Raw genomic sequence first — 13767 nt, 5'->3', positions numbered from 1 at the left:
ACCAAATGGCTGAGAAGCACCTGAAAAAATGTTCAACATCCTTAATCATCTGGGAAATGCAAATCAAAACAACCCTGAGATTCTACCTCACACCACTCAGAATGGCTGAGATCAAAAACTCATGTGACAGCAGATGTTGCCAGGATGTGGAGAAAGAGGAACAGTCTTCCTGTTACTGGTGGATTTGCAAGCTGCTACCACCACTCTGAACATCAGTCTGGTGGTTCCTTAGAAAACTAGACATAGTTCTACCAGAAGATCCAGCAATACTACTCCTGGGCACATACCCAGAAATGTTCCAACTTATAATAATGACAAACGCTCAACTATGTTTATAGAAGCCTCATTTATAATAGCCAGAAGCTGGAAAGAACCCAGGTGTCCCTCAACAGAGGAATGGATACAGAAAATGTGGTACGTTTACACAATGGAGTACTACTCAGCTATTAAAAACAATGAATTCCTGAAATTCTTAGACAAATGGATGTATCTGGAGGATATCATCCTTAGTGAGGTAACCCAATCACAAAAGAACACACATGATATGCATTCACTGATAAGTGCATATTAGCCCAGATGCTCAGTCATCCCCAGATAAAATTTGCAAAACACATGAAATTCAAGAAGAAGGAAGACCAAAGTGTGGATACTTAGATCCTTCTCAGGAGGGGGAACAAAATACCCAGGGAAGGAGTCACAGAGACAAAGTTCAGATCAGACCCTGAAGGAATGATCATCCAGAAACTGCCCCACCTGGGGATCCATCCCATAAACAACCACCAAGCCCAGACACTATTGCTGATGCCAACAAGAGCTTGCTGATAAAAGCCTGATAAAGCTGTCTCCTGAGAGACACTCTGCCAGTGTCTGACTAATACAAACGTGGATGTTCACAGTCATCCATTAGACAAAACACAGGGCCCCCAATTAAGGAGCTAGAGAAAGTTCCCAAGGACTTGAAGGGGTCTGAAACCCTAAAGGAGGAACAACAATATGAACTAACCAGTACCCCCAGAGCTCCCTGGGACTAAACCACCAATCAAAAAAAAAACAAAAAAAAAACAAAAGGCAGGACTTGTGGCTCTAGCTGCATATGTAGCAGAGGATGGCCTAGCTGGTCATCAATCTGAGGAGAGGCTCTTGATCCTGTGTATGTTTTATGCCCCAGGATAGGGGAATGCCAGGGCCAGGAAGCAGGAGTGGGTGGGTTCGGAAGTCGGGGGAGGGGAAGAGGATAGGGGAATTTTGAAGTGGAAACTAGAAAAGGAGATAACATTTGAAATGTAAATAAAGAAAATATCCAATTAAAAAAATAAATAAATATAAGAACACAAAAAAGTACTCTCCAATTAAGTGGGTTATTACAGAGGTAACTTTATAGTAGAGGGTTTCCTACATGCTAAATTCAGGAAATCAGATCATGTACATTATCATATGGGTGCATGCATATCCATGATAGACATTGTACTTAAGTATGTGTTCCTTTACATACTCTCCAGAGTGCATATTCATGACAGACATTGCACTGATATACTTGTTCCTCCACCAGCTCTCCAGAGCAGATGAAATCAAGCTCACCACCATAGTGACATGGGGAACAATCTTGGCTGCACGTTGTCACGAACAATGTTAAGACCATTTCTTCATAGTAGGACACCTGACACCTATTATTCTCCATCCTATTTCTTTTTCCCTTTTTTTCCACCACAGAACACAAATAAATGAGGAAGGAAACGCATGGTTTCCATAGAGGAGCTGCCAAAAGCCATCATTATGAAGAAATGTTTTCTTAGATGCTAACACAGGGAATGGAGGCGGAGGAACAAACTTTGCACAAAACAGTTAACAATTGTGGGAATGGAGGGAGGGCAGTGCTCTGTAATGGGCCAACAAGTATAAGAAGGCCCTGAACATAAACTGATCAGAGATTTTTAAGAGATGGTTTCATCGTTGTTGAAAATGGCACATTTCATATAAGAAACTCTATAATTCACCAGAGATCTAATGGAGTAAGTTCATAATTTGAGTAAACATTATAGTCATTAAACAGATACATAGTTAATTTTGGCTATGAAGTGTAGAAAGTTAATAACAGTACAAGGTAAATGAGAAACAAGTTAGGTTAGATTGTCAATACTAGCAAAAGAATGTCATTGGGCACATTGGTCCTTCACAGCTGTGGAGTTTCCTTCCATTCATGTAATTAATGACTGACTGAAAATATTAAAAAAAAAAAAAAACTTTGTTCTGAACATATGCGGAACTTTTCATGCCATTACTCTTAAACTATGCAGTATGACAGCTAGCTTTATAGCATTTATTCATTATTATAAATAATCTATAAAAATTTAAAGTGTGGACATGTGTAGTTTTACTCTAAAGTCTAAACCAGCTTGATTTCTGGACTTGATTCAAGTTCACAGGAAATAACTCAAATGGCTTCCCCACCTAACTGCAATATACCAAGAAGGCTATAATCACATCTTTCTAGAAGTTTCTGTGTGATTTTTGGCATTTGGTTCCTTTCTTGGATTTATTTTTCTTGTATTTTGTATTCAAAACAGTTATCTAAGTTACTGTGTAGATGAATACTCTTCAGTATACATATAGGAGGAACGTGTACAAAATATGTCCCATAGCCAGAGCAGCCTCACTTTCCTGGAGTAGTCATTCATTCTGACCTTTCTTAAAATCCAGGGTTCCAGGGAAGCCTTAATTCACCTTAAATGAATAGTGATGAGCAGAATTCCACAGTTAAAGCATCCTGAAACTTAATACTAACATTCATGTCTCCTGGTACCTGTGGCCACTTGTTCTTTACTAACACCTAACATAAATGTCCCATGGTACCTCCGGTCACTTCTCTGTTTCAGAAAGGTGCTGCCTCTATAAAACACATGTATAAATGTGTGGTCCATTGAGCAGGGGCATCCGTGCTACCTGGAAACATATCAGAAATTCAAAGTCTTTGGTCTTTTTCATAGGACAGTGGCATTAGATCTCTGAGAGCTCAGCTCAGCACTGGTTTAATCAGAGCAGTAGGTGACTCCGATGTCTGCTCAACTATGAGAGACCGTGTTTTATTAGTATAGCTCTGGAGTACAATCTGATTCCATTACAGATGGTTGTGAACCACCATGTGGTTGCTGGGAATTGAACTCAGGACCTCTAGAAGAGCAGTCACTGCTCTTAACCACTGAGCCATCTCTCCAGTGAGAGAGCATATTTTAAACATTACATCATTCACATGTACACTGGCCCTGACCTGTGTTCTAACACCTATTATTAATGTACATAATCATAACTATTATCTGCTCTCTGGCATAGATATTACCTATACTTTTTAAAGTTTTTACTGGTGCTTTTAAGTATACTTCTCAAGAAAACACCTTATTCTGAAGATTTGAATATTAAGAGAATTAACTGCCAATTGAATAATTATGAAAAATTTATTTTAATGTCCCTTTGTTAATATTTTACTCATAGCATGTGTCTAAACAATAAACATTTCCTAATAATCATTTAAATGAAACTACTTACTGAGAAATTAACGGAACAGAGTGATGACAGATCTACAGTTGCCCTCATCAGATTACACTGAGGAGTTGTCTATTTAAAGTTGCTTTCAGATAAGTACTTGCTAAATCAGAATTATACTTGGCAGAGAAAGAAAACAGGAGGAAAAAAATAAGATGATGATGTAACACAGCTTAAAAGCCAACATTTACAACAATTAGTGAAGGAAATAATCCTTCAGCTTTTAAAGCATTAGGTTGCAAATTTTAGCAGTAAAATTTTTAAACTCACCTGCCTGATCCTGAGTGGATATGATTCAGTTTGGGGTTGGGGGTTGTTAAAGAACTGAGTCTTTATCACATGTGCTTTGTTTGATTCTCCTACCTAGTAGTATGTTAGGACAATTCTCATCATCCAATTTTAGACTATCAACATGTCAGAAAACTGTGAATTTTAAAGTGTGAAGGAATTTGTTAATAATATGTAGCTTTAGTAATAATTTAAGATGAATTAGTTGACACTTTAAAGATAATGTTAGTTTACTTTTATTTATTTATTTATTTATTTATTTATTTATTTATTTATTTATTTATTTATTTTAGAATACCAAGAATATAATTCCCTTTGACATGGCTAAAATGTTCAGATAGAAAATGGTTTTCAGGACAAGACCACAGCCTCAGAATACAGACTTCATTTAAGATAAGATGAGAGCAAGCCAGTGGAATGATTTGTGGAACTCACATGTGCATTTTGAGAATAAGGCCTCTGAGGTTCTATCTGCAGAAGTCCAGAACAGGGACGGGAATAAATGGCCAGAGGTCTAAAACTCTTGTTTTGAACAGCATGTAAAATTAATTTTCAAAACATATGTTCTTACTTCTCTGCAATTCTCAGAAACTTTCTTGTAGTGCAGTGATGATGCACCAAGTCTAGCTGTGACTTGCTTTCAGCGTGGTGATACTGTCTGGAAAAAACTACAGGGTGATGGAGCCTGCTTAGTGATTTTAGTGTTTTGTTAATAGATATATCAGAAAGGATTTCTCCCACCCCAAATCTGATGCCATAAAATTTTTGGAGATTTTATTTTCTAATTTGAAAACAAATAGGCTCAAGAAAAATAAATGTTCCATGGACAACAATAATCAATTATGCTTTCATATCTGTGGTAAACTAATAAAAATTTTTTAAAAATACCTAAATTGGTAGAGGTTTGCTCCACTTATTTTTGTGCTTTTACATTCCCAAAGGCAACCAAAGGAAAGAAAAGAGCCACAGATATCACTTCACTCATGGAACCATGGGCCACAAATGGAAAGCAGGTGGAGAGGGCTGACGAAGGGACTCTGGAGGGAAATTACCAGGGTGGGGCAGTAGTGATACATTTAAGGTTCCAACAATTGCTTGAAAGGAAAGGAGAGGAGAGCCTAGGTATTTCACCACGGAGAGATTGAATTAGGACAATCTGAAACCTAGGTTAGATCACATTGAAAAACAAGCTTAGTGAACACCTATAGATGCTGGAATCTCATGTCCTATTTTTCATGACATGCATCACTTTGAAGGTAAAATAACAGAAGAACAAAGAGGTCAATATACCAAATGTATATCTCAGATTGCCAAGTCTGAGATTTTAATTTGAAATTGCTTACCAGCCATCCTTAATTCCTCCCTACCTCCCTCTCCCTCTTTCCTTCCCTCTCTAAAGGCGGAGCCTAAAAAGTTTATGACACAAAAATATTTATTCTTACAGGTTTTCAGTTAGCTTTGGGATTCAGATAGATGCAATATAATCTGCTTGTTGAGAAAGGCCTATTAGAAGCTTAAAGGAAGTAAGTTATCTGGCACATTATTCAGTAAAGCATTGTCCTCTAAAGCCTACCAGTAAAGTATGCTCTACCATAAAAATTGCATACATATCTATATTCTCATTCTATTTAATAAGAGTTACAAATTACATTACCTAAAACACCAAATGGTATCATGATATATTGTCCTCGCATATATCCAGATTGAAAGATAAGAATCAAAACCAATCTGTATAGAGGTAGCATACGACTGAGCAAACAGTCCATCCTTCTCTCCGGTGTGTACAAATGACCCCTGGCTTCTGTTGCCTTGATTGTGTTTCCTGTGTAAATCCCAGTCCTTCCAAATGACACCCAGATGCTGCAAGACTGGAGAGAAAGGCATGCCTTGTATGCTCAGATGTGCCTTGGGAAGAGTCAGCTCTTTTCGGTATTTTCAGCACAGAGGCACCACATGCTTTTATTTAATCAAATGATCCACAGGCCACAACAAAGAAAAGATAATGCCAGCCTAGGATTTCGGTTTCAAAAACTAGGCAGTGGGGCAATTCCTGTCCTCAATCCCTGATGCAGGGGCATGCTCTACCCTTACCTTTTCCTGTAGAGTTTATTTCAGTGAATTGCAGCTGGATGTTCAGGTCCAACAAACAGATTGGTTCTGTAGTCATCGTCTCCTCAAAGCCCCCAGTGCTTTGTGTAGCCTGGCACAAAGTGTCTTCCCAATAATAAAGCTCCAAACCCTTTTTTTGAAGATGCAACCTCAGAGGAACTTCTGAAATTCATCTTTCAATTTTTTCTCATTGCTTCTGGATACAATATATGGTGCCAGGAAGTTAACTATCTTTAAGGTATTCTAACTATCCACTATAAATTTGTAGTCAAATAGATCTCAAAACTTTATTGTGATGTTCAAGGTACATCTCAACAGAAAATAGTCATATATATATATATATATATATATATATATATATATATATATTAACCATATTTCAAAACTAAAACACCTATGCAAATTTCCCAATGATAATAGGAAAGAAAAATAATAGTCCTTGATTTGACCTACTAGACTTTTCTTTTAAAGCTGTAAATTAAAATTTATAAATACTTCAAGAGTCTTATTTTCCTATGTAAAATAGAAATGATCTGTGACACTTTCTGAGGGGGCATATAATATATACTTGAGGTTTTCATGATGTAAGTGCAGGAGCACATGGTCACATTCTTCTCTTAAATAGTTAACATCTCTTCCCCTTTGTTGTAGTCTTTCAACTGACTACACTATTGCTTGACCTGACCAGAAGACACACCCTGATGTCACTCTGCACTGATCATGAAGTCTGCCTTGATGTCACTCTGCCCTGACCATAAGGCATGCCCTAATGTCACTCTTTCCTGACCACAGGCATACACTGATGTTACTCTGATTTCTGCTTTTCATACATGGTCGTCTTTGCCTGTTATATGTCTGTCTTCCATTTTTATGTTTGTCTTAACATATTCCTGTTCTTTCCATTAAAAAATTAATCATTAATTTACTCTGGTGCTTTCAATGAACTGGTTTCTTCAATTAACTCCCTTAGCAGAATCTACATGTCTGCTCAGTGGAGAGGGCTAAGAAGAATCAGAAGCATGATAGATATTTGAAAGAAATGTTCTATAATAGACATTTACTTTCATTTGAAACTGTTAATAATGAAATTCTGACTTAATGAGAGTAACCTGATTTGACTTTCCATAATCTTTATTATTTTCAGGAGAAAGATGGTAATTGCTATATCAGTTGTGTAATGCTCTGTCCTAAGATCCAGTGTCCCAATGAATTGTAAATACTGTAAGCTTTTGGGTAATTAAAATTCCTCTGTGCCACTTTTGCCTTTTATTTTCATTATCTTCTTTCAAGAAAGGTAAGATATAGGTAGACTGATATTGCAGTTAAGATCCCCTGGGATTTAGATCTACTCAATGTAACAAACTTGTTACCTACCAAACATATATATGGATCCTTATAACACAAATGATAAAAGTTTCTTTCTTCACAAAACACATACACATTCTTTTTTCTTTATTTCAATAATCTCTTTTGAAAGTTAGTGTGTGTGTGTGTGTGTGTGTGTGTGTGTGTGTGTGTGTGTGTGTGTGTATTGGCTAGTTTTGTATGTCAACTTGACACAGGCTGGAGTTATCACAGAGAAAGGAGCTTCAGTTGGGGAAGTGCCTCCATGAAGTGCATCCAGCTGTGGGGCATTTTCTCAATTAGTGATCAATGAGGGGAGGGCCCCTTGTGGGTGGTGCCATCCCTGGGCTGGTAGTCTTGGGTTCTATAAGAGAGCAAGCTGAGTAAACCAGGGGAAGCAAGCCAGTAAGTCACATCCCTTCATGGACTCTGCATCATCTCCTGCTTCCTGACCTGCTTGAGTCTCAATCCTGACTTCCTTTGGTGATGAACAGTAATGTGCAAGTTTAAGCTGAATAAACTCTTTCCTCCACAACTTACTTCTTGGTCATGATGTTTGTGCAGAAATAGAAACCCCGACTAAGACAACATGTGAATACAGTCCCTATGAAGAAGAGAAGAGATGGGTCTCTCAGAAGGGCTGTTACTAGTGGCTTTGAACTATGGGATTTGTGTACTGGGAACCAAACATATTCTCTACAAAAGAGACTTCACTTCAGCTTCTATTTTATTACGTTATTTATTAATATATTTTTGTGGTTACAAGTAGACCATTTCTCCCTCCCTCCACAACCTTGAGTGTATTCTTCTCAAACTCATGGCCTCGTTTTTTTGTTGTTGTTGTTTTGTTTTTTTTTCAGTTGTTGTCATTGTTGTGTGTCTGCATGCATATGCGTGCATATAAATATTCCTAAATATATAAATACAACCTTCTCAGTCTTTATAATGTTACTGGTTTTCAAGGCTGACCATCTGGTGTTGGATAACTATTAGGTGACTACTCGCTGAGCAAGACTATTTCTCCATCTCTCTGCATTTCTTCATTGCAGAGATTTGGCCTCAAAAGCCTCCATATTAGGTTGCCTATTGAGTCCATTCTTGCTTTGGTCATGTTTAGGCAGCCATGTTCATTAGATTTCTGACATTTCTAAGAGATACAATCTCACAGAAAACTCTCCAACCCTCTAGCTCTTGCGATCTTTCTCTCCCTTCTTCTGCAAAGAACCCTGAACCTTATGTATTCACAGGAATCATTTTGGACTAGGTTCTACAACTCAGTATTTTGATTGGTTGTGGTTTCTGTAATGGTCTCCATATGTTGTAGAGAAGGATTTTTTGGGGGGTGGGGTGGGGATTGTTTTGTAAAGGATGACTATATTTATCTGGCTAGATCCTGAAGAAGAATGTCTTTTATTGACTTTGAAGTTACCTTATAAGTGAATGAGTTTTATAAAAGCATTTTCATACTTAACACTCCATGTAAAGGTTTTATATGAATATCGAGAGTCTTTTTGCATAAAAATTTCTAGAGAAAACATTCCTTCATACGTATCCCTAAAATGTTCCTGAAAATACCAATACTTCATGGGCAGGAAGGGAGATATGGGGCCGGTTATCAGAATGACTTCGGATGTGAATATGTGAGATATTTCTCATCCTAACTATGCTTGATTTCTGATTATCAATGGGATATCAAACAAGCAACTCTTCAGTAAACAAGTGACTGGTTTTCAGGGCATTTTCTGATCAGAAGCTCAAATAGAATCCCTGCTGACACATATTCTTCAAAACATCTATGCATTCAGAAAGAGAAAACTATTGGTCCTGGTCACAGCTCCTGTGTTCTTCAGGGAAATGACATCATTGCTCTGGATCCCATTTCCTCTTTGGTAGAATAAATCTTCCTTAAAAGAGTTTGCCTTTTGTTCAATTAATCTTTCACCCACTCAGTGTGATGTGCCTAGATGAGACATCATCACTGCATCCTAGGTACCAAAAAGCTATCATTTAAACCTACATGTTTGTTGTTCTAAAATCAGATACTCCAAGAAATAGAGAAATGTTATTGAAGAATATTAAGAGAAGAAAGAACAGAAGCAAATAGAAAGCACTGGTAAGTGGAAACCTAACTTGGGAACAACAACGCAGAAGGATGCTGAAAGATCCTCTTGGATGGAACATCGAATAGCAGCAATTACAGAGTTGGTCCTCGCAATGCATCTTGATTTTAAATTATTTTTAAAATAATACTGAAAACAAACTCAACACAGGGTGAGTGTCCCAAAGACTGCTCTCATATAAGCAAAGTCATCTTCTATTTAAGGATTCAAAAGAAGCCAGCCTTTACGTTCATGGACTATACATGGGCAGAGATAAGGAACAATGATTATTTTGGTGAATGTACAGAGTAACTTTAGTCAAGGCAGCTTCAGTAAAGACAACAGGAAGGAAGCAACATACTGTACTCATTCATATATACCAACAACAATAAAAGTCTGCAAAAAGATATGTATATTGGAGCAGGTAGGGATTAGTAGATGTGGCTTAGTGTGGCTCACTGGTCATTGCCTAAGTTAATATGGAACTCAATATCTGCTGAAGAAACACAGCCACAAATCTTAAAATTTTGAAGGGAATATATACTTTTTTAATACAAATGATTTGAAACTAAGAAAAGAATATAACAAAGATTTAAGAATGTAACAATTCCACTGCAATGTCTACTGCTACAAAAATCATGGGTTAACTGTTTTGGGTATTTTTGATGAAAGAAAATTTAGACACAGAGATAAACACAGAGAGAGAATATTACATGAACCCTAGAATGGTGGTATTATCATCAAAAATCTACAGAAATATAGAAGAACACAGTCCTCCAAAGAATTACAACCCTACTTACTCACTGATTTGGATCATTGCCCCAGATCAGTGAGGTGACATAATCTGCTGTGTGAGCTAAGCAGTGTCTGTGGCTTAGTTATAAGCATCATGGAGACTTAATATAAAGGGGGGAATGGAATCTTGTTTAGTGATTTTTTTTTAATAAAAGAAATGATCCACTTAAATAGCAGCAGAAAAGTCACAGCTAATAAGTTCAGAGTTAAAGATGGAGAACAGAAGATAGACTAGAAAACGAAATGGAAATAACAGTATAAGGAGATTTTAAAAATCTCATTGAGATGAGACATGGCCCTGGTTGAATGACTCAAAGATGCTCTTGGGCACGGGAGAGGAGCTTCATGTTGCTGCTTGAGGGACAGTCTTAGAATGATGGGATTAGAGGGTATTAACAAATGTGCATAATGCAGTTACAGAAGAGACACAAGTGGATGACAGAGCTCACGATGAAGTCACACAAGATTAAATTCTGATGATATTTAAAGCAAATCCCATGGAAATTTTATATTATTTTTATTTAAATCAAAAGCATAGTTAAAGTTAAAATACCATATTTTTCAAAGAAGTACAAATGGGCATTTGCTGTAGATATGTGAGATACGTTGTTTGTGATCTCTGTAGCAAAATAAATAGCAATGACTGTTTCCTAGATATGTTGCTTATGGTCACTTTAATAAGAGTAAACTGTTTATGAGCAAAAATGGAGCAGAAAAGAAGCTCATCTTCCAGAGTGAAACAAAGAACCTCTATACACTTCCTACAGTGAACTATCTATTCCTGGAAGGGGATCTGTAACTTTAGTGCTGAAAACCTGAAGAAAGTTTGTGCCTGCAAAGAACAGCTTCCAAGGCATGCTTTCAAAAGTATAAGATTCAGTGAAGACGTAAAAGACTTGTTGAGATGGCTTCAAATTAAGTCAGTAAAGAAGGAAAATGAAAACATCTATCTGGGATGCAGATTTAAGAGCCAGCATTCTGAGTTCACATTCAATTTTCCAAATAACTATCCAGAACAAAAATACATGAATATTAATATTAAAGTGTTTCAACATTACCCTCCAAAAGAAAGACTGCACAGAGAAGTGAAATCCAAACACATCATTTTCTGAGAGTTCCTAAAAACAAACAAATATTTAGCTAAATTTTGTGATGTTTTCAAGAATACTTAATTATTATCAAAGTAAAAACAAAGCAAATCAATATAAACTGAAAGGCAAAAAATCATATATCCAGACATATTATATATTTGGAAACTATAGATTCTTCTGTGAATAGATGACTCTGTCTTCTTCATGCCCTACATTGGTGACAACAAAGTGGGAGGATGCTTCTGTGCTTTACCTCTTTGGTCTTAATGCTCATTAATATCTCTCAGTCTGATGTTCATGACAGAAAAAAATAAGTAGTTAAAAACATTGGAAGATTTAAAATGAGGTAGATAACATTGTTTCTTTTAGTAAAACAATTGTGCTAATCATAGTCTATGAGATTGTTTTAAAATACAGAAGCAGACATCTTACTAATAAAACATGTATCTACTTAAATTCTGTTTAAAATGTCTTAAGATTCCTAGAATGATACAATAAATGCAATGCAAATGATTTCACTAACTTGAGCTCTAAGCTACATCCCCAGCCCTAATTACGTATTTTTTAAAAGATTATGATAAATCTTATGTTACATATCAATTCTTATTTATTTATTTATTTATTTAATGTGTGTATGTCTCTCTGTCTCTCTCTCTGTCTCTGTCTCTCTCTCTCTTTCTCTCTCTCTCTCTCTGTGTGTGTGTGTGTGTGTGTGAGTGTGTGTTGTGTCAGGAGTCAGTATTTCCCTGTCATCTTACAAGATCTGGGAATTGATATCTGGTCATAAGGCCTATAGGAAAGTGCTTTAATCCATTGAACTATCTCTTTTTAATCCATTGAACTATCCATCAATATCTTATTATGTAACTTAAAGAATCTTCTGGATTTTAGAAAAGTTGGATGTTTACTTTTTAACTGTTATTTTTCTTCACTTTGACTTATTAATATTTAAGGCAATGAACAGCTTAGTAGAATGTGAAACACCATTTTAAATATCACATTGCCTTGGTCCCCAGTTGATAGAACTGTTTGGGAAGGATTAGAAGGTGTATCCTTACTGAAGATGGCCTTTGAGGTTTTAAAAGCACATGCCATTGCAGGTGGCTCTTTCCCTCTCCACCCCCCAAAATAAATAAATAAATATCACATTGCAATATCATATTTGAACAATTAAGTATGGGACCCTAATGGTATAAGTGGTTTCATACTATATTAGTTGAGGTAATATCAAAAAGTATATATCCAAGTAAGTTTCAATCTTAAGGCACAGTGTGTTAACTAAATGGAGATGAAAGATTTACCCCTAAATCCAGCATACAACAAACCCTTCAAAGCAGCATTAACTTGTGTCATGTGACCGACCGAAGGTGACCGACCGAAGCTGTGCTGAGATTGAACATCCGAGTCTTACTCAGTTAATTGTTGTTGGCTCGATATACAAAGAAAAGTGATACTCATGCATTTCGGGTTGGGGTGTTTTAAAGCTGAAGACTTAGGTTTGAGAAGTACAGTCTATTCCCCAGCCTGTACTTTTTATGCCACATCTAATTAGTTCTATCACTCATCAGCTACAATTTATAATTCATTTTATAACCCACATTCTCATGTAAATTTAGGCCTTTATTTCAAGTGAAACAGTTTAATTTCCATGTGGCGTCTAGTGCCATTTATTGCTCTGAATTAATATGAAATTTACAATAGACCAATCCAGGAGTAGTTAATAATAATGGCAACAACAACACAAACAAAAGCAGTAACAAAAAAATAATAACAACAGCAACATTAATAGTGACAAAAATAATCATCAACACTAATAACAGTAAAAAATAAAACAAAACCAACAATAAAAACAGTAAATGCAACAATAAAAAGTAACAACAACAATCAGAATAATAAGCATGACCACAATAACAATAACTCAAGCAATAACAATGAAATACTGTGGTGGTGATGATTTCTAAATAAATGTACTAATTTTGATTTAGAGAACACAAACCCACTGTGAATTCTGGAGAAACCTTGGGTCAAGTCATTCTATACTCAGTAAGTACCACTTCAGTGTCCACCAAGACAAGAGATCACAAAGCAAGGGAAAGCAGCAATAGGAAACTGCTAAATAATAAATCTACATTTAAAGAAAACTGAATATTAGTCTGCAAACTTGGAAAACCCAAGGTACAATTCACAGACCACATGAAGCTCAAGAAGAAGGAAGACCAAAGTGTGGGTGCTTCATAGCTTCTTAGAAGGGTGAACAAAATACTCATGGGAGCAAAGTGTAGATCAGAACCTGAAGGAAAGGCCATCCAGAGACTGCCCTCCTGGGGATCCATCCCATATTCAGTCACCAAACCTAGGCACTATTGCAGATACCAGGAAGTGCTTGCTGACAGAGCCTGATATGAACATCCACTTCTGTATCTGCCAGGCACTGGAATAGCCTCACAAGAGATAGCTATATCAGGGTCCTGTGAAGATTATATGTCCCAGTACAGGGGAATGCC

General features: G+C 36.6%; 1 protein-coding gene across 4 annotated transcripts in view; it reads right to left on the bottom strand.

Moving 5' to 3' along the window:
* Mctp1 (multiple C2 and transmembrane domain containing 1) overlaps positions 1-13767 on the bottom strand; it is a 595681-nt gene that overhangs the window by 262489 nt on the left and 319425 nt on the right. Inside the window, exon 7 of one of the 4 annotated variants that reach the window (XM_029544133.1) lies at positions 11231-11290. The exons of the other annotated variants lie outside the window; for them this stretch is intronic. Within the exon in view, the coding sequence (XP_029399993.1) occupies positions 11231-11290 (60 nt within the window). The remainder of the gene's footprint in view (positions 1-11230; positions 11291-13767) is intronic. 4 annotated transcript variants of the gene reach the window in all.

The sequence above is a fragment of the Mus pahari genome, chromosome 11, assembly GCF_900095145.1.
Source record: "Mus pahari chromosome 11, PAHARI_EIJ_v1.1, whole genome shotgun sequence".
Classification (NCBI taxonomy): Eukaryota; Metazoa; Chordata; class Mammalia; order Rodentia; family Muridae; genus Mus; species Mus pahari.
This window is presented reverse-complemented; position numbering and strand designations above follow the sequence as displayed.